Genomic DNA, 19,811 nt, shown 5'->3' with positions numbered 1-19,811 from the left:
TCTCCTTCCAGAATTCTCTCTTCCCTTGCCTTTGTTGATACTGCTTCCTCTCAGTTCTTTTCCTAATTCTGACCATACCTCTGTTCACTTCACTCCTACTTTCTTCTTTCTTCCCAGATAGAATATTGACTAAGGTGTTTTCTTTGGACTTCTATTTTGCATTTTCTCTGCTTTCACTAATTGATTATAACCTATAGCATGAGCTCCCATCTATATGCAGATGAATACAAAATCTGCATCAATTTTAAGCCCCAGATTTGCGATTTCTGCTCCTGGATGTTTATAATTGTCATGGATGTGTTTCTATCAAATCATCAAATAAACTCACGAGTTTATATCTCCCATATGTTCTTTGTTCATCTTTCCCCTTTTATTTAATGGCACCACCATGGGCTACAATATTTGCTATCATTGTCCATCCTTCCCACTGCTTAACTTCCAGGTCTGTCTTCCTTGAAGTCACTCCATTCCCTTCTTTCAATCTTCACTTCTACTCATCTGATTTACTCTCTTATTGCCTCTTTAAAAATGTCTACCAGACTCTTATTATACCCTCTCTTCTAATCTATTGTGTACTCTACTGCCAGGGAAGTCTTCATAAATCTCTGCTTTCATTACATCAGTACCTGCAACAGTGCCAGCCCCTAAAACAGAAACTAGCACATGGTATATGCTCAGCAAATATCTGCGAAAGTCTTTACCATTCTTTTATAGTTTATCTGAAATAGCCTTTAATGAGGTATCTATTCAGTCTCCCAAATCAAAATCATTTATCTCATTTTCTACCTTCCCATAGCATTTTTTTCACCTTTCTCACAGCCCTTAGCACATGACGCCATGGTGTTAATCCTACCTGTTGGATCTCAACTCCTTAACCCAAATGCTGGGTATAATTATCTTAGAATCCTCCACAGTGCTTTAAATAGTAAGCCCTCAAGAGATGGCTCTGAATTGGGCATTCACAATAAAATGTAGTAGTAATACACTTATGGCACATTATTAACTCTATATTGCAACCAACAAATGTGAAATTTGCTGTTTTTGAGCAAAGTTTTGAAATGCGCATAATAATTCTGAATGACATACTTCTTACAGAAATAATAAATAATGCTTTCAGATTTTAAACCTTTCTAAGCTTTATTCTCACAATACAATCCTTAGTTTTAGAATTCTCCATTTTATATTTTATAATAATGTTAGAAAATCAAAGTTGTAAAATAAACTCTCCTTGATTTTGATAACATTAGAAATTCCATAACATTTATACCGTGACTAATAAAAGTGTTATATAATATTATGATAAAAATCATGACAATAAATTTTTATTGAGAATGAACCGTGATGGGTACTGCTTTAAATATTTTACATGTATTAACTATTTCTAATCCACATCAGAACCCTATAAGTTATGCTTATTTATAAATTGGAAAACTAAGGCACAGAGGTTAGATAATTTATATAAGGTCATACAGCTAGTCAATGGCAGAGCCCAGATTGAAACCCTGGCATTGTGGCTAACCATTTTTTTCCCCTTACATATATGAATAAACTCTTATTTTTGTAAGTCAACTAACTTTCACATCACATGACTTTTAGCGAATATGTTTCCAGTTCTATTTTTCAAGGATAAAAAAAGTAGAGAGAGGATTCGGAGGGCTTTGACTAGTTAGTTTTACTTCACAGTCCTGCCAGTGGACGGGAGTGGTTTTAATCGCCTCACCAGTAACTAAAATGAGAGCTGCACAGAGCACCCAGGTACATCATCTTTTATGCAACAGGATCTTGCCACTGCAACCAACGAGGATACTATTGGCACAGATGTTATCACTAATGCATAAGGCAGGGAGATTCTATTCTGTAGACATGTTTCCTGCTCTTCTATCCCCATCTCCAGGATCTAGCTAGTTTCTGGGGACAGGCATGTCTCTCTTCAGGTTCTTTAGTTTGCTTATATCTATGAAAAGGCAGACTAGATCTCATCTACAAGAATTATACTAATAACAGCTCTAGACACTATTGCAATGAGGTTCAGATGGGAGCCACCATGATATGCAGCCTAAAGGAGAAAAGCCTTGGGTGGATATATTGTTATTGAAAATTTTACTGGAAGGATGATAAATTAAATTAACAACAGCCCCCAAGGAAGTAGAATAAGAATGTTGAGTAGAAGTTACTAGGAGATATTTTTCATCAATCTAAGAAATCACATTTTAAAAGAGGTATCTAAAGATGGAATAGCTTTGTCTGAGACGTAGTATTTCCGTAACACTGAAGGTATCAAACATGGGTTAGATGAACACTTGGGGGGAATATTACAAAGAATATATTGATACTGGCTATATAGTAACACTAGATTATTTTTACATGTTTTACAACCCTGAGAGGATGTGATTCCAGTTTTGCACGGCCACGTGCTTGGGATCCCTATGTCCCCTACTATAACACACCCAGTCTTCACCCTGTGTTGTCTCCATTTTTACTTTCTCCAACTTGCAAGACTGATTCTTATTTTAATTTTTGTCTTCTAGTCTGAAATGGTATCATTTAAAGGAGATAGAGTCCTCCTCTGCTGTCCATATTCAGCATTCAGTAAATGTTTAATAATAACACAGTATACAAAAAACAGATAGTTTTATAGGAGAAGAGTGTTTTGTACAAGCTAGGTACTCCATCAATGTATTCATACATCTGAAATGCACATATATAAAATATATAAAAATACAAAGAGTTCTTTATAAATTTAGTAAACCATAATTTCTTAGAATTTCAGAGTTGTTTGCATTAATGAAAATTTTGAAAAAAAAAATAAATTACTTGGATGAGATCACTTGAGCTAAGCAATTTTTTCCAGAACCAGAAAAAAAACCCTACATAATTGGACCTATTAATAATAGGATGAAGAGATTTGGGGAGGAGGTCTAGGAAATGTTTTTACAGGTAAACGTGTTTTTGTAATATCTGTAATTCATCTAGAATGTCTTAATCTCGTTACACATGGACATTTCTTTAAAGATAACCAGGAAACTAAGCTTTTATCTAGAATCAGAAAAACACTGATTTGAAAATATATTAATGTTAAATAATTGGGTTTTATAAGACTTACTAATACATGTAATCAGGTTTGTATGAATCCAGTTAGTCCTGAATGAAGCAAGCACAAATTATACAAACCATTTCTACTAAGATTATACTTAATAACAATTCTTTTATTTACATTTTATTAACTTAAGAGCTTCTTAATAAAATAATAGATAAATGTTTACCTATTTCATGAAAGCCAAATGTAACACCAGGCCACACAGTAATTTCTAGATTGTCCCATGGATGAGGAGTGAGTAGACTCAAGCCTACAAAAAATGTCTGGACTGAGGGAAAAGGTATCCTAAAGTCCTCATAAGAAGCTTTCTGATTGTTTCTCACAATTGTCAGGACACTGCTAGGACACAGGTTGGTAGCTAAGCCCTGGAGTCACGCTACAACTAATTATATTTCTATATATTTCTAGTTCTATATATTTGTATATGTTTCTAGTTGTATATTCTATATATTTCTAGTTGTAGAGTGGAGTCACTCTACCACTAATTATATTTCTTATTATGACACAGCTATAACTCATAGCTCCTAGGTACCCCTTAAAGTTAAGTTTTGGTTGTTGTTGTTTAAAACTGTCAAGATAAGAAGCAATCAGGGTTAGTGAGGGAGGAGAAGAAAGCAGAAAAGACAAATATAAAGTCACAAGTAGAGAAGGTGTTGAACATTATAAGTTTTTTTCTTGATAGGCAACAAATTTTTCATATCTATTAAAACTTGCTTACCTGATGCTAAAGTTTGTCCTGCTCCCGAAGCACTGGTCACACAACCAACTGAATTGCAGACAGTAATAGTAAACTCATATATCCTATAAGGTTTCAGTCCTTCTACAGTGTAAGATAGTTCTTGGGATTTAGCAGTGTGCAACAGCTTCAAGGCAAAAAAAAAAGAAAGATAATAGGTAATCAGTGTGAAAATATAACCTAGGCAGCCAAAGTTCCATGAATTCAGACAGAGGGAATTATTGCCAACCACCATTAGGAAAAGGATTTTTTTTTTTTTGAAGAGTCTCGACAAGCCAGGATTTAATTGATAATTGTACAATCACACTGTTTTATGAGGTAATAATCCAGTTCCTGAGTGGATAAATGAGAAAACCAAGTTATTGCCTCATAAAGCAGCATGGTGGTATGGTTATTGTCACCAATGGTAGAGATAAAGATGGTGACATTGTCATTGTTATCATGATAAAGTCCAAACAAAGCCATGGGGCTTGGCCAAAAGTAACCCAGAGCAGTAATACCCAAGCTATTTGATGGTGCTAGGACAGAAAGAAGTGCTGTTGCTATGTTAAATCAATACTATCATTTTCTTTATGAAAAAAAGTCACCAAAGAAAAAGGGAAAAAATTAAACATTAAGCATATTACTGAGCATCCATGTTAAGTCAATTCTCAATCATCTTTCTTATATAAACAAACATATAAAGATTAGATCAAACAGTTACGTTATTTGAAATATCTTTATCATATAATTTCAAATGAAAATAGCAGATTTGAGCAAAGAAGACTGACAGGAAACTCACAGTCCATAAATAAATTATTAAACAATTAACATTGAGAGTTGGTTCTGTCATTATAATTTGAAGTGATCAAAAGCAACCATGTAAATTTGTTTAGGTTGTAGGTACAAAGGCCACTAGAAATTATATTCAGAAAATAAAAGTCATTAAAACAGAGAGTATGACAGTAACTATGAGTACAAAACGAATTTTCTTAGGGCTACTGATACATAGTCACGTAAAATAATCTTCCATAAATATAAATACAGATAAATGTAAAGTTCAGTAATATTTGGAGTAGTTTTCTAGAGACTTTCTCTTTAGGGGTAAAATAAAATTCATTTGGAATATTTGCCTAAGTGTTGACTTTAAAATTTCATAAATTACATGAGTAGTTCTAAAAAGCAGTGAGATTGGAATGTAGAATACAGTATTTCAATAACATTCAGAAATAAAGGTGGTTTTAAAGATTCTAAAACTCTAGGAATAATTTAAATTTAAAACTTTTAAACCGTTTTCTTGCAATTACATTTTGAAATCAGAAAAACATCAAATACCAAGTAATTCTTTATTTTTCTAATTCTAAAATCATTATTGATATAATGAAGATATAAACTTTTCTGTGAAATGTGATTTAAAATTTTCTAAGTAAAATAAACCTTGAACTGAGTTAAACTTATGAATATTGCTATAATATTCATCCCTTTTAGAATAATCCTGGTAGAATTCAATGTAAATTTTTAGGAAATAGAATTGTTTTTAGGATAAAATACATGAAGATATTTCTTATTTAATATAAGAAGTACAATTATTTTTTAAACAAAATATTCTTTGTAGCAAGAACGCACAATAAAATAAAATAAGAAAGAAGAAATCTACACTAATATTTATTTTGATAGGCTTTTCCTTCTCTACAGATGATTATTATAAATTACATTATTTTAAATACATTATTTGCCCCAGAAATTGCAACATAAAAGTCTTGGATAGACTTTGTCTTTATCATGTACATAGAGTCAATTTATAAGTCTTATAAAATGTATCTAATTGAAAGTTTTTCATGAAATAAGTCTTCAAAGGGGTAGGAAAAACTCTACAGCAGCTTGATCCCCCACAATGAATCCTACATCATCACCACTTTTATGTATCCCCCCTGCCTCATTCTTAGGCAAAGGTTTCTTACTAGTTATTTTTATAGCAGATTTTCCCTGGAATTTTGGCTATTTATTTACAAAGATTATAACAAGACATACTCAAGTCAGTTCAGATACAAATTTAATCATTGAGAAGGTAAAAAATTGGACTTTGTTCTGCTACTTTTGATTTCATTTCCTTGAATAGAGAATATTTGCACTGGAGAGAGAGCTTAAAAGAGAATAAGGTGGGCCCAGTGCAGTGGCTCATGCCTGTAATCCCAGTAATTTGGGAGGCCGAGGCAAGTGGATCACTTGAGGCTAGGGGTTCAAGACCAACCTGGCAAAGATGGCAAAACCCTGTCTCTACTAAAAATACAAAAAAAAAAAAAATTAGTCAGGTGTAGCGGCATGCACCTGTAGTCCCAGCTACTTGGAAGGCTGAAGCACGAGAATTGCTTGAACCCAGGAGGAGAAGATTGCAGTGAACCAAGATTGAGCCACTGCACTCAAGCCTGGGTGACAGAGCGAGACTCTGTCTCAAAGAAATAAAAATAAAAAAGAGAATAAGAGAACAAGGTGATATATCTATGTCCTTATTCCAGTTCAGCCATAAGGAACGGCCTTTTAAATAACAACAATAATAAAAATATTTATTTTCCTGTCCCATTAAATGATAGCTAGTTTATAAAGTATAATGTAGTTCCATACTATTAATAATAATCACTAATAATAATGTGTCAATATTTATCAGGCTCTTTAAGCAGGTAGGTGAGCAGAAATGGTTTTCCCATTTCACAAATGAATAAAACCAGAAGCACAGAGATGTGTGATACAGCTAATAATTGGGAGATGTGGAATATGAACAAACAGGTTGACTTCTAAGGCTGTATTTTATAAATAATATTTCTCCCCTTATTTTTTTCTTAGAATAACTACTATGATATAAGTAATAGATAAATCAACACTGTGTTTTACAAAGAAAGAATAGTTTATAAAGCCAAAGAATAGTAAAAACAACAAAATAAAACATCAAGTATAAATGAGATACAACATGGCAAAGACCACATGGAACTTATAACTAAATTTACCTTAAATCCCATGGTATACCAGATTGGTAGACTAACCTGTTTAAGTTAAAAGATATATATTATGCCAGTTGTGTTTTCATCATGAGATAGTTGCAAATGAGTCAACACGTAGACAGATTAATGAAAAATAAGTAATCGTAAATTATTTATTGGCTCTTCTTTTTCATCTAGTATAGAAAATAAAAGTGTGTGCTGTACATGCGTTCTGTCTCCTAAAAAGGCTTAGAAAAAAATGGCAAACCTATTAGTGGTGGATTGTATAGTGTCTCCCAAAAATTCAGAATAAGACCTTATTTGGAAATAAGGTCTTTGCAGGTGTACTTAATTAGTTGTCATCCTGGATTTCAGGTTAGTTTAAAATCCAATAACTGGTATTTTTATGGGAGAAATTAGAGGGACACACAGACCCAGAGGAGACAGAGACACAGAGGAGGACTTGTGAAGACAGAGGCAGCAGATATTAGAGTTATGTTGCCACAAGCCAAGGAACGCCAGGAGCCATGGGTAGGTAGAAGAGAAGAATTGTCTCCTAGAGCCTGTGAGGGACTCGGCTGTACTAACACCTAAATTTCCATTGTTGTTTTAAGACACTCAGTTTATGTTAATTTGTTACACCAGCCCGAGGACACAAATACTCTAGGGTACAAAGATCTGACCTCCTAGCTTAATTTGAGATAAGCTAAGAGGGTCATTTCAGCTCCAGAACTACCCACAGAATCCGCTGAGGCTGCTTCCACTATTGCATCACAGTTCGGCTTCTTTGCTGTTGAATCCTACATACTTTATCACTTCGCATTTGTTGTTTCTGAAAGTGCTCCCCCAATAAACCTCCTGTACTCAGTCTTCTACCAAGAGTCTGTTTCCGGGGGAATTTGCCCTAAGATAGTCATAACAGGACTGGCCCTAGGAAGGAGACTCTAAAATGATATTTTGGAGCTCCATCATCCACTCGCTGGTTTACAATGATGTCATCACAGACAGCAGGTAGAGTACTGATAGTCCACAGCATGCCCTCGTGGTGCAATGCTTAAACTTCCATTAGTGGTGAACTGCGATGAGTTACCAGTAGAAGGTAATTCTCTGGTTTGGTGGAATTAGTAATTACAAGGATTACTCTGGGGAAACTAGTAATTATAAGTATAATGCATGGATCTTGCTGGTTGCTATCAATGCACTGAAGAAAGATAAAGGAAATCTGAGGGTGATTAATCACCAATTTAAGACAAAGTATAAAAGCCACCTTGACAGTATTCTTTCTCTATATCAATAGCATCGTATTAAATGAATCAGATAAGCAAGAAATGGTAGGTATGCAGAGGTGAGACATATGTGTTCTAGAAAGTGGGAGAGCAATATTATGAAGATTAAGGAATCTGCTATATCAGTGAGTTTTTAGGAGTTCAAGTGGCCTGAGACATGCTAGGATATCCCCTTCAAAATAAAGGACAAATTATTGCACCTTGCATCTACCACCACTAAGAAGGAAACAAAATGTCTAGTTGACCTCTTCACATTCTGAAGGGAGCATATTCCACATTTGAGAATACTGTTCTGAGAAATTTACTGAGTAATATGGAATGCTGCCAGTTTTGAGTGCATCCCAGAGTAGGAAAGGGCTCTGCATCAGGTCCAGCCTGTGGTACAGGCAGATCAGCCACTTGGGACATAATGTGTAGTAATTTTTACAGCACTAGAGGTAAGCATTGTGGGAAAAAATGTTGCAAGGCACATATAGAAACAGAATCACAAGGCAGATAGACCCCAAGAGCTTGGAGCAAAGGCATAACACGTAACGGAAACTATATACCATTTGCTGAATGGCCCTAGAATGCTTTCAGGCTTCAGTAAAAGCAGAACATCTGGTCATGGCCATGCAGCTAGAGCTACTTTTTTATAATCTTGGAATTGTCTCAGCCAAGTCTTGAGGTTAGAAGGGCCCAACAGAAATTCATCACAAAATGGAAGTGGATGTCTGAGATTGGGTATAAGCAGAGCCAAAAGCCTTAATACATAGTGCAAGCAGGTGGTTCAGGCCCCCATGACATCCACCATTCTTATACTGGTGGCTCAACCTCAGCTCATACCTATGACCCATGGGAGGTCCCTTAAGAGCTGAAAGAATGGGGAAAAAAAACAGAATTTAGTTTACAGATAGGATGTCTTGTTATGTGGCTGCAAGTCAAAAATGGTAGCTGTTGCTCTATAACCCTTGTCAGAGATGGCCCTATGAAATGGCAGAGAGAAGAAATCCTCTTAATGGACAGAAATTCAGGCGGTTCACCTGGTCACCCATGTTGTGTGGAAAGAGACGTGTCTCAAGGTAAAATATACCTGGACAATATGGCAGTGGCTTGGAAATATTGGCCGAGGGCATGAAAAAAAAAGATGGAAGGATCAGGAACTAGGAATTCGTGGAAAGAAAAATGTGGCTAGATCTATGGGAGTAGGCATAAAGTGTAAACATCTTTTTATCTTATGCTAATGCCCAGAGAAGAGCCTCTCTCTCAGAAGAGGCACTGAACAGCCAAATACACAGAAGAACTTGTTCGGTTGACATCCTTCCATCAGTTTCTGCTATTGGCCACCTGGATGCTGGTAAAATGGGCAGAGAGGTATATCAGCCACAACTGTAAACTGGAGAGAACAAGAGCCTCCTATCTTCTAGGAGTGCTATATGTATCAGATGAATTAGTTCACGTACATAGTAAAGCCTCAGTAACTTTTAACTATGATAATTATTCTCACTACTGCTAGCTGGGGGATGAATTACTAGAGGGCAATATATTACCGTATATTCAAAACTTTGAACGTATTCATAATTCATTTTGTTATAAGCTGTGATAAATTCAATTCTTCAGATTTGTTGAAGTAAAAACGTATATGAAATGTACATATAAGAAGTTTTATCAATGTTATTTATATTTCCAAAAGAATTAATACAATACAGTATCAACTGATTTTGGACTGGTTAAATAATTATTGTGTGTCCAAATAACATGATAGTACACAGTTAATGAAAGTCAACTTCATGTAAAATATATAAGGAATACATGATAAATGGAAAAAACAAGTCTTACGAAATAAATTATACCAACTTAGTTTCAATATATGATTATACTGGAAAAATACAAGCGACATACAAAGAGGGAGGCTTGTACACATAATATTATATTAAGAAAAAATGCCCCATTTAATCAATATAGAGGGAGAATTCTGTCACAGAATTCTGCAAACTCAAAAAATGTCCAAATGAAGCCCTAAGCCAATTCTGAAAGGACATTAGTTAAAAATAACAATACCTGTGAAAACGCCACGGGAATAGACTGTTGAGGTGATTGTTCAGAAATCATATTGATGTCATACCCCACAACTTTTCCTCTTGTAACATTATCTGCTGGCTTCTCCCAGGAGATATTGAGAGAGTACGAAGAGAGGGGAAAGACTGAAGGAGGGATCATGAATACAGGTGCTATCAATGAGAACAATAACAACAACATCAAAACAACGAATGTCGTCCCTATATATTTTTAAATTGAATTCACATATTCATTTTAGTTTCTGAAATATCTTGTACCTTTTAAAATATTCTTCTTTGAAAAAGTCCGAGAATATGCTGGTATATGTAAAAGGTATTCACTTTTTAAAATGTTACCGGAAAGTATATTCTCCATCTTCATATGAAGATGAAGAGCTACTTTCTACTTACAAAATAAAAATCTCATAGGAATTTACTTGTGTTCATAAAGATAGGAAAGTGGATAATTAGATAGGAAATTATAAGTCTTACGAGTATCTAAAAGAAGTCACAAATATAGAATAGCTCAGTTCAAAAAGTTCAGAAAAATGCATGGTGATGTACTGGATTTCCCATGTAGGGAAATATGTCATTGAGCCAATCCAATGCAGCTGGCTGAATATTATTCTTCAGAAAGAGGTAAACCTAAAGCATTCTAAATAACCCCAATAAATGTCTCAAAGTTTTTGTTAAATTTTTATTGAAATGTTCAGGTTACATACACATGCATTTCCCCCCTGCCACTCTTGAGCTCTTTACAGGGATTTTAAATGTGCTAGCCAAAGGTGTATTATCAAAGGAACTCATTGCACTTTCATTAGCTAGTGACCCGTAAGATTACAAGGGCCCAGTATTGCAGTTTCACACATTACTTTTCATTTCTGACCTTGATTTTCCCCTTCCAGAATGCCATGCCTCATCACTTGTGCTATCATGGCTCTATTATTTGCCCAAGATGGCTGGTAGTCATTAAGAGATGCTCAAGCACAATGCGTATTTTATTCATGAAATGATTCCTTTGGACATCAACCTAAAGCTACCCTCATCCTCCATATTCCTAACAGGTCAAGTTTAGATCAGGGCTTGGGTTTCTTTGATATCTACAGATTAAACACATAACAAAAGTGTATTTTTTTTTTCTTAAAGGCTCATGAAATTTGAAGTGTTTTAATATAAAAAATAAGTGGAGGATTAAAAATTTTTGCCTTAATGAAGATACTCCAGAAAATTTAGATATGTTGTCCTCCTTCCTTATCATCATGCCAACTGCTTACAAGCACACTTGTGAATTACAGATTTTGATGTTCAGGATTCTGTCATTATGTACAATCTAGTATCCAAACTATTTATTTTGGAAAGATAAAAACAAAGACAAATTTGTGGAATTGGTGACAGTTATCTCTTTCATTGAACATAAATTATGCTGTATATGGAGCAAGATGAGACATGTGTCCAATCCACTTCAGGAGTGGAAACCAAATGCTATTTTTGACAAACATTCCCAGAAGACTATAACTATAGTTAAGCCATTTTCGCCCCATGAATTAATAACTAAAGCATTTACTTTTGCCCCCTAAAACTTGCTGCAAGGACTTTACGACCTTGAGTTGTTTATGTAACAAATCCATATATATGAAAATTTTCCTTGGTCTGTGGAAGTTTCTAATTCTTGCTTCTCAAAATGTACTTTCACAGTACTTTGACTTTAATTTGAAGAAGCATTTGCATTCAGAGGTTTTAAAAGTAGAACTTAAAGCATTGATCTTTACCTGATTCTCCAGTTCTTTCTGAGACCCAGGCAGAAGACACACTTCCAGCCATATTCACAGCTAAGACTCTAAACTCATACTTGGTGTATGGCTCCAAGCCAGTGATGGTTGTCATTGTTTGAGGAGGTTTTAATGCATTTTCATTGGCCGATTCTACAAATGAATGAGGACTGAGCCAACCACTGCTCTGAAAAATTCGACTTTCCTCAGATGTGGCTTCTTTAGTAGATCTCAGTCTTCTCATGTATAGTTCATATCTTATAATTATTCCTAGAGAAATTAAATAGTGAACCTATGTAACTCATCAGACAAACGGGTTACTTTAGGGGTAGGGTAGGGACAGGTCAGTTAAAGAGTGATGGATTTTCATTGTCCTTCTAATTAGATTACTGTCAATTTCTTTAGCATTCAAAATATAGTGATTTAGTAGTTTAGTAATCTAGATGACAGGTACATAGAAGACAACAAACTGATATATAGATGAATGTATAAAATACTATCAAAGGCATACGCATGAGGAAAACAAACCAAAATGGACAACATATAGACAAAAAATGACTACACTTTATCATACGTAAATTCAATCTTTTTCAGAATTGATGGTCACAATTTCTATTAAGAATGGCCAGTTCTTTTGGGGAATTTGATCATTATAGTTCGGGCCTGTATCCTTTTCAAATTTGGAGGTCTTAATTTAACTTGTTTAACATAAGCCCTGTTTGCATAAATGTTATAGTCAATTTCCACCCAGTTTTACCAAATAACTTTACAAATCTAAAGAAAGATTTCGCTAAATATGTACATGATATAAATGATTAAAAATCTGTGAATGTGTGTCTGGCCTACGTAACCAAGGGTTCAATTGTATGAATGCAAAAATTAACTTAATGGAGTCAGTTAGCTTATACACATATTTTTTGTATTATTTTATATCTTTTTCTTGCTTAGAAGAGAAAATGTACTGCTTGTGGGTGCCCTAACTTGTGACACAGTCAAATATAATGCATTTCATAAGTGAGTTTCAAATTATAAACATCATTTGTGTTATGGCAGATGTCATTAAGAGCAAAGATAATATTAGCCTTTTAAGGGGCAATTTAATTGAATGGAATTTGTTATTAGATTAGAAGAAATACACTTGTTCCACTAACCAGGACAAATACTATCTTATATCTTTAGAAACTGTTTCTCAATTATTATATTGTGCAGTTATAAAAAGGAATACAATTGCCAAATTCCTAATTGCGCAATTACAACAGATTCTCATTCATGTCTTGACCAAAAAGGGGAATCTCAACCTTGGATTCTTACCATTTAGTTCCTCTGGTGGAGACCATTCTACATGAAGTTCTGTAGAACTGATTTTCTGCACCTTAGGTGGACTCAGTCTTTGGGGAGGTGCCTGGGCTGTGGTCACTGCAATGGGCAAGCTGTGTAAACAGCCTCCGCTAGTACAGGCCTGTATAGAAAAATTGTACTTGGCAAATGGAACCAGATTCCAGATGGTAGCTGAGGTTTCATGACCTTCGTAGGAAACACATGGCTGACCACCAGCCAAAGGGGCACAGGACAAAATATATTTCTCTATGGGACCAGATTGATTTGAGAGTGTTGTCCAGGTAAGTGTGACAGAGTCTGAGCCAATAGGAATGATATAACTTAAAGTCAAGTTTCCCTCTGGAACCCCTGGTTTTGTCCTGTAAGTGACAGCTACACTCCTTGTTGAACCATGCACATTGGTGGTCTCAATGTAGTAGGAATATTTGGTATATGGTAACAGGTCTGTGTCTAAGAAGTGTTGAATACCTGAAATGAAAAGAAAAAAAAAAAAAAAACAAAGTTAAATTTCACAAGTTGGTGAAGAATCACTGTTAACTGCTTTCCTATCATATTACTTAATTACATAAACTGTATCAATCTACTCTTTTGATTAAGGATACATTTCATATTTTTAAAATTGAAATAATGTAAATACCAGTTGATTGCTTTTATTATTGAGTATAACATAAGAAAGTGTCATTCGTAATAAAGAATGTTTAGATGTTTGTTTTAGTTCTTCTTTTGCTTTTCATAGTATCCTTTCGTTAGAAGGTCTAAGAGAAAGTCCTTGCGGTTCTCCAAAACAGAAAAGTAACTATGTTTCCTCTATGTAACTGGTTTGCTTGTTAAACACTAAACACACCAGACGAAGGGTCAGTAAACTACCACCAAGGGGTAAATCTGTCACCTGGCCAACATTTTGACTGGAAAATTTTCTTATTTTCTGACCTACAGAAATTATAAATGTTTATTGTTTTAAGCTGCTAAATTTTGGAGACATTTGTTGTCAGCAATGAGGAATTTACACAACAGAAGTTTTAGATAAGCAGGGCTTCTATGCATGAAGGATTGTGAGGGCAGAGAGAAGCAGCTACAAAGAGGTTTTTAAAAAATAAGATAGAAGTGGAGGTGATTAGGCACGTGGCTGGAAATCCTTGTTCTCTAAGGACAGGAAACACATTGTAGGACTGTGAAACACACAATTACCAGAGTGGCTGCTGCCTGCTCCCCCATGGGGCTGTTTGTATGGGAGATGGGAGGAGGGTTCCATTAAGCAGGGGTGCCCTATAGCAATATGAAGGTCCCAGCATATTTATGTGCTTTCCATTCCCTTCCTCCCTTCCTTCCTTCCTTCCTTCCTTCCTTCCTTCCTTCCTTCCTTCCTTCCTTCCTTCCTTCCCTCCCTCCCTCCCTCCCTCCCTTCCGACAGGAGATAGAGCTTTACTGTGGAAAAGCTGAGTTCACAGAAGACGGAAACAGCAACGATGTTTAGCCTAGTCCATCTATTTACAATATATAGGGGTTAGGGTTTCCCATACACCTCTGTATTGCTCTCCCCCAGCCTAGATTTATCCCCATCAGCAACTTTCATTTCTTTCCTCGATCTGCCATTGGCCACAAAAGACACAGCTCTTTGGAGTGATAACCCATCATGTAAACTTAGGCATTCCCAGTCTTTTTTTTTTTTTTTTTCTTTTTAAGACAGGGTCTGGCTTCATCACCCAGGCTGGAGTGCAGTGGCACAATCTCGGCTCACTGCAACTTCTGCCTCCTGGGTTCAAGTGATTCTCCTGCCTCAGTCTCCCAAATAGAATAGCTGGGACTACAGGTGCCCACCACCATGACCGGCTAATTTTTGTATTTTTGTAGAGATGGGGTTGCACCATTTTGCCTAGGCTGGTCTTGAACCCCTGGGCTCAAGAAATCCGCCCACCTCAGCCTCCCAATGTGTTGGGATGACAGGCATGAGCCACCACACCCGGCCCTTCTTCCCAGTCTACAGCTCCTACAGAGCACTCTGGGGTCTGACTGCTCAGTGGAGGAGGCTTCCGCTGGTGTTGTGGGGGGCACCTTGGGCACTCACTCAGGTGAGGGCCACTGTCTTATCAGAGATGACCCTGATAGAGCCAAGGAAGGTGAGACAGTTCTCTCTCTGGTGGCTGTTTTCAGTTGTACCATGGGTACCAGGGTTCGCCTGAGAGCAGGGTAGGGGCTGGCAGAAGAGCACTCACAGTCCTATTAGAGGTACTGAAGTCAAGGTCCCAGGTTTCAACCCGGGGCATATGGTACCTGAGCAGACCATGACCCCTGGCTTCCTGGATGGCCCATGTCAACCTCATGTGCTGCTTTATGCAGACTCCTGTGTATGGAGCATGGAAGATTATACTCATGGACAAACTCTTGCAAGAGCACAACATGAAACCTGTGATCTTGGCAGTTGGGGCAGGGATTCCCAGCAATTTTATTCTGCAAATCTATGTATTTCGAGTCCACTGTGGGGGTATACCACCCTTGTGGTTGCCGTGGTAGTCAGCCTAGATAGGGCGAGAACCTATCGCTCCTGTTATTCTTCTGATTCCAGATATTTCCAGGGTTCATTCTTGTAAGGGGAAATGGGAACTGGGGACAAAGAATCCTTCTCAGAGGGAGCTTTGGTGCCAAGAGTCTAGAGAGGAACCTGAACTCCGTGGGCACCTCGGAAGAGAGAAAGGTTAGGAAGCCACCTCAGCAGGGGGTTTAATGTGGACGCCGCCATCTTGACGTAGCCCAGTGCAGGAATTTCTTGGTTTCTTGAACAGTGAGGATGCAGTGTTGACAGCCAGTGAGCCCACTATGGGACCTTCTGTGGCTGGGACGAAGTGACTCTTCCACCTCTGAGAGGGCCAAAGGGTGGATGTAGGAAATGGAAAAAAATAGTCTCAGAAATTTCTCAGCCATAGCAAGAGCCTAGGGAAGACTAAAATAATAGTGTGTTCAGGAGGCCCTGACCAAGCTGAGAATGACACATGTTCACCAGCTTCATGCATCAGACACTGATGCGGTGAGAATGCCAAGGGTTGAGATCTGGCCAGCTACACCTTACAAATGAGCCTGCATCCTCTGAAGGGCCTTCTGCAAATGGCCAGAGGTAAGTTGCCCTTCCCGAAATGTCATGGTGGTTGAGGGAGGGGAATAATTAAAGACTGAACAATACAAAGGAGTATCTGAATGAAAGATGGTTTTGTCATTCTATTGCATATGTCATTGCAAATTCTTCATGAAAATATGTTGAGTATTGTATTAGAGTACAATCAGGACATAGAAACCACAGAGTAATTTGTACAAGGAAAGTTTACGATAAAGAATGATTGATTACAACATGATTTTACTTCCTAAGTGGTACAGAAAACCCTAAAGAATATAGGAATAGAAGAGACCGGGGAAAGTCACCATCCTTAGTGCTAAGGCAGAGCACCCAAAGAAGGATCATATTTGGAAAAGTCCCCTAGGGCTGAGATTCAGACTTTCTAGAGAGCGTGCATCTGGGGCTCATTGTTATTTCAATAAATATTTATTAGATTAGATTAAAGTTACCCTTATCCCACAATAAGGCTGTTGAAAATATTAACAAAATTTGAAAAATCACTGAAGGCTAGAACAATGATGGAAAATAATCTATTTAACATGCCAAAAGCCAAAATCTAAAAGACAAAAATAAATTTCAGTGCTGAATATTCCAAAAGATTGTCTGGCATAAGCTTAAACTGGAAGTTGGAAGACTTATAACCTGATGACAATTAAAAGAAGTACAGTACTTGCTGGATGTTTGTAGCATCTGAAAAATGGAATATAATCCTAATAGATCAGAATGTATTATACAAGAGCAGTCTACTTAATAAGAAATTAGAATCAGATAGAATTGGCATGGAAATATGCATTTGTGTAGGAATATCGTATAAGGCAATTTATAGTTTGAAATAAATAAAAGCATTTGAAAGGGTATGAATGGGATACCCATTAATGATACCATAACAAAAAAATAATACTCAGGTTAAAAGAGTGCTTATCTCAAGGTAGTTGCCCTCCTTGGTTGGGATATGGATCTTTAACTTTGATTTTGAAAATTTGCTGTTACTACAGACTTCTGCATTTTCAGAGCAACATTTACAGTCCTTGGCTCAGCACTGATTTGTGATCTTGGCTGATACCCTCCTGGTTTGTAGCACTCCCCCATTGTACCACCTACCAAAGCTACATGGAACTGCCCATGATTGCTGAATATACCTTATTTTCTTTTAATACAAAATTTATTTCATGACCATCACTCTTCCACAACTACAATATCTGGCTAATTCAGCTTATATTCCTTCCTTACTGGGAAACTTTCAGTGGTTCTCCATCACCACCATTGCCACCACAGGTACGGTTACAGTTCCTACACCTCCCAAGCCACCCTGTGCTTCCTTAACACCCCAAGTTTACTCTGGTTCAACATTTATATATTCTATTGTTACTTTGGTTTACTTATATGTCTCCCCACTCAGTAAGGAGAACTATTCCTTTCATCTTTGTATTTCTAGTGGCTGATACAGTTTCCGGTCTGGAATAAGCACTGAACAAAATTTTATTAAACACATGAATGATTTTTCTATACATATCTGATCTATTGTTCCAGGAAAGAATATAGTAGTCCCTTCTTATCCACAGGAGATACATTCCAAGATCTCCAGTGGATTCCTAAAACCACAAATAGTATTAAACTATATATATATATATATATATATATATATATACACACACACACACACACACATATATGTACATATATACGTATACATATATACATACATATATAGTGTATATATATACTGTTCTTTTTCTCATACATTCATATCTATGATAAAGTTTAATTTATGTTAGGCAGAGTAAGAGATTAACAACAATAACTAAAAATAAAACAGAACATATTAGAGGGTGGAGCCAAGATGGCCGAATAGGAACAGCTCCGGTCTCCAGCTCCCAGCCCCAGCGACACAGAAGACGGGTGATTTCTGCATTTCTGCTTGAGGTACTGGTTTCATCTCACTAGGGAGTGCCTAACAGTGGGTGCAGGACAGTCGGTGAAGCGCACTGTGCGTGAGCCGAAGCAGGGCGAGGCATTGACTCACTCGGGAAGCGCAAGGGGTCAGGGAGTTCCCTTTCCTAGTCAAAGAAACGGGAAGCAGACGGCACCTGGAATATCGGGTCAGTCCCACCCTAACTGCGCTTTACCAACGGGCCTGGAAAACGGCACACTAGGAGATTGTGGCCCGCACCTCGCTTGGAGGGTCCTATGCCCACGGAGTCTCGCTAATTGCTAGCACAGCAGTCTGAGATCAAGCTGCGAGGCGGCAGCGAGGCTGGGGGAGGGGCGCCCGCCATTGCCCAGGCTTGCTTAGGTAAACAAAGCAGCCAGGAAGCTCGAACAGGGTGGAGCCCACCACAGCTCAAGGAGGCCTGCCTGCCTCTGTAGGCTCCACCTCTGGGGGCAGGGCACAGACAAACAAAAACTCTGCAAGAACTTCCACAGACTTAAATGTCCCTGTCTGACTGACAGCTTTGAAGAGAGTAGTGGTTCTCCCAGCACGCAGCTGGAGATCTGAGAACGGTCAGACTGCCTCCTAAAGTGGCTCCCTCACCCCTGAGCAGCCTAACTGGGAGGCACCCCCCCAGTAGGGACAGACTGACACCTCATTCAACCCGGTACTTCTCTGAGACAAAACTTTCAGAGGAACTATCAGACAGCTGAATTTGTGGTCTCACGAAAATCCGCTGTTCTGCAGCCACCGCTGCTGACACCCAGCCAAACAGGGTCTGGAGTGCACCTCTAGTAAACTCCAACAGACCTGCAGCTGAGGGTCCTGTCTGGTAGAAGGAAAACTAACAAACAGAAAGGACATCCACACCAAAAACCCATCTGTACATCACCATCATCAAAGACAAAAAGTAGATAAAACCACAAAGATGGGGAAAAAACAGACCAAAAAAACTGGAAACTCTAAAAAACAGAGCACCTCTCCTCCTCCAAAGGAACACAGTTCCTCACCAGCAACGGAACAAAGCTGGATGGAGGAAGACTTTGATGAGTTGAGAGAAGAAGGCTTCAGACGATCAAACTACTCTGAGCTACGAGAGGAAATTCAAAACAACAGCAAAGAAGTTAAAAACTTTGAAAAAAAATTAGAAGAATGGATAACTAGAATAACCAATGGAGAGAAGGGCTTCAAGGAGCCGATGGAGCTGAAAGCCAAGTTTCGAGAACTACGCGAAGATTGCAGAAGCCTCAGTAGCAGATGCGATCAACTGGAAGAAAGGGTATCGCTGATGGAAGATGAAATGAATGAAATGAAAAGAGAAGGGAAGTTTAGAGAAAAAAGGATAAAAAGAAATGAACAAAGCCTCCAAGAAATTTGGGACTATGTGAAAAGACCAAACCTACGTCTGATTGGTGTACCTGAAAATGATGGGGAGAATGGAACCAAGTTGGAAAACACTCTGCAAGATATTATCCAGGAGAACTTCCCGAATCTAGCAAGGCAGGCCAGCATTCAGATTCAGGAAATACAGAGAACGCCACAAAGATACTCCTCGAGAA

General features: G+C 37.5%; 1 protein-coding gene and 1 pseudogene across 1 annotated transcript in view; both read right to left on the bottom strand.

Annotated features, from left to right (window-relative positions):
* USH2A (usherin) overlaps nucleotides 1–19,811 on the bottom strand; it is a 795,293-nt gene that overhangs the window by 549,251 nt on the left and 226,231 nt on the right. Inside the window, exons 17-20 of the mRNA XM_012506628.2 lie at nucleotides 13,190–13,684; nucleotides 11,879–12,148; nucleotides 10,114–10,283; nucleotides 3,816–3,960 (exon numbers count right to left, since the gene is read on the bottom strand). Coding sequence (XP_012362082.2) covers nucleotides 3,816–3,960; nucleotides 10,114–10,283; nucleotides 11,879–12,148; nucleotides 13,190–13,684 — 1,080 coding nt within the window. The remainder of the gene's footprint in view (nucleotides 1–3,815; nucleotides 3,961–10,113; nucleotides 10,284–11,878; nucleotides 12,149–13,189; nucleotides 13,685–19,811) is intronic.
* LOC105739704 lies at nucleotides 14,013–15,953 on the bottom strand (annotated as a pseudogene).

The sequence above is a fragment of the Nomascus leucogenys genome, chromosome 5 (assembly GCF_006542625.1).
Source record: "Nomascus leucogenys isolate Asia chromosome 5, Asia_NLE_v1, whole genome shotgun sequence".
Classification (NCBI taxonomy): domain Eukaryota; kingdom Metazoa; phylum Chordata; class Mammalia; order Primates; family Hylobatidae; genus Nomascus; species Nomascus leucogenys.
Note: the sequence above shows the minus strand (reverse complement) of the source record. Positions and strands in the feature narration are given on the sequence as shown.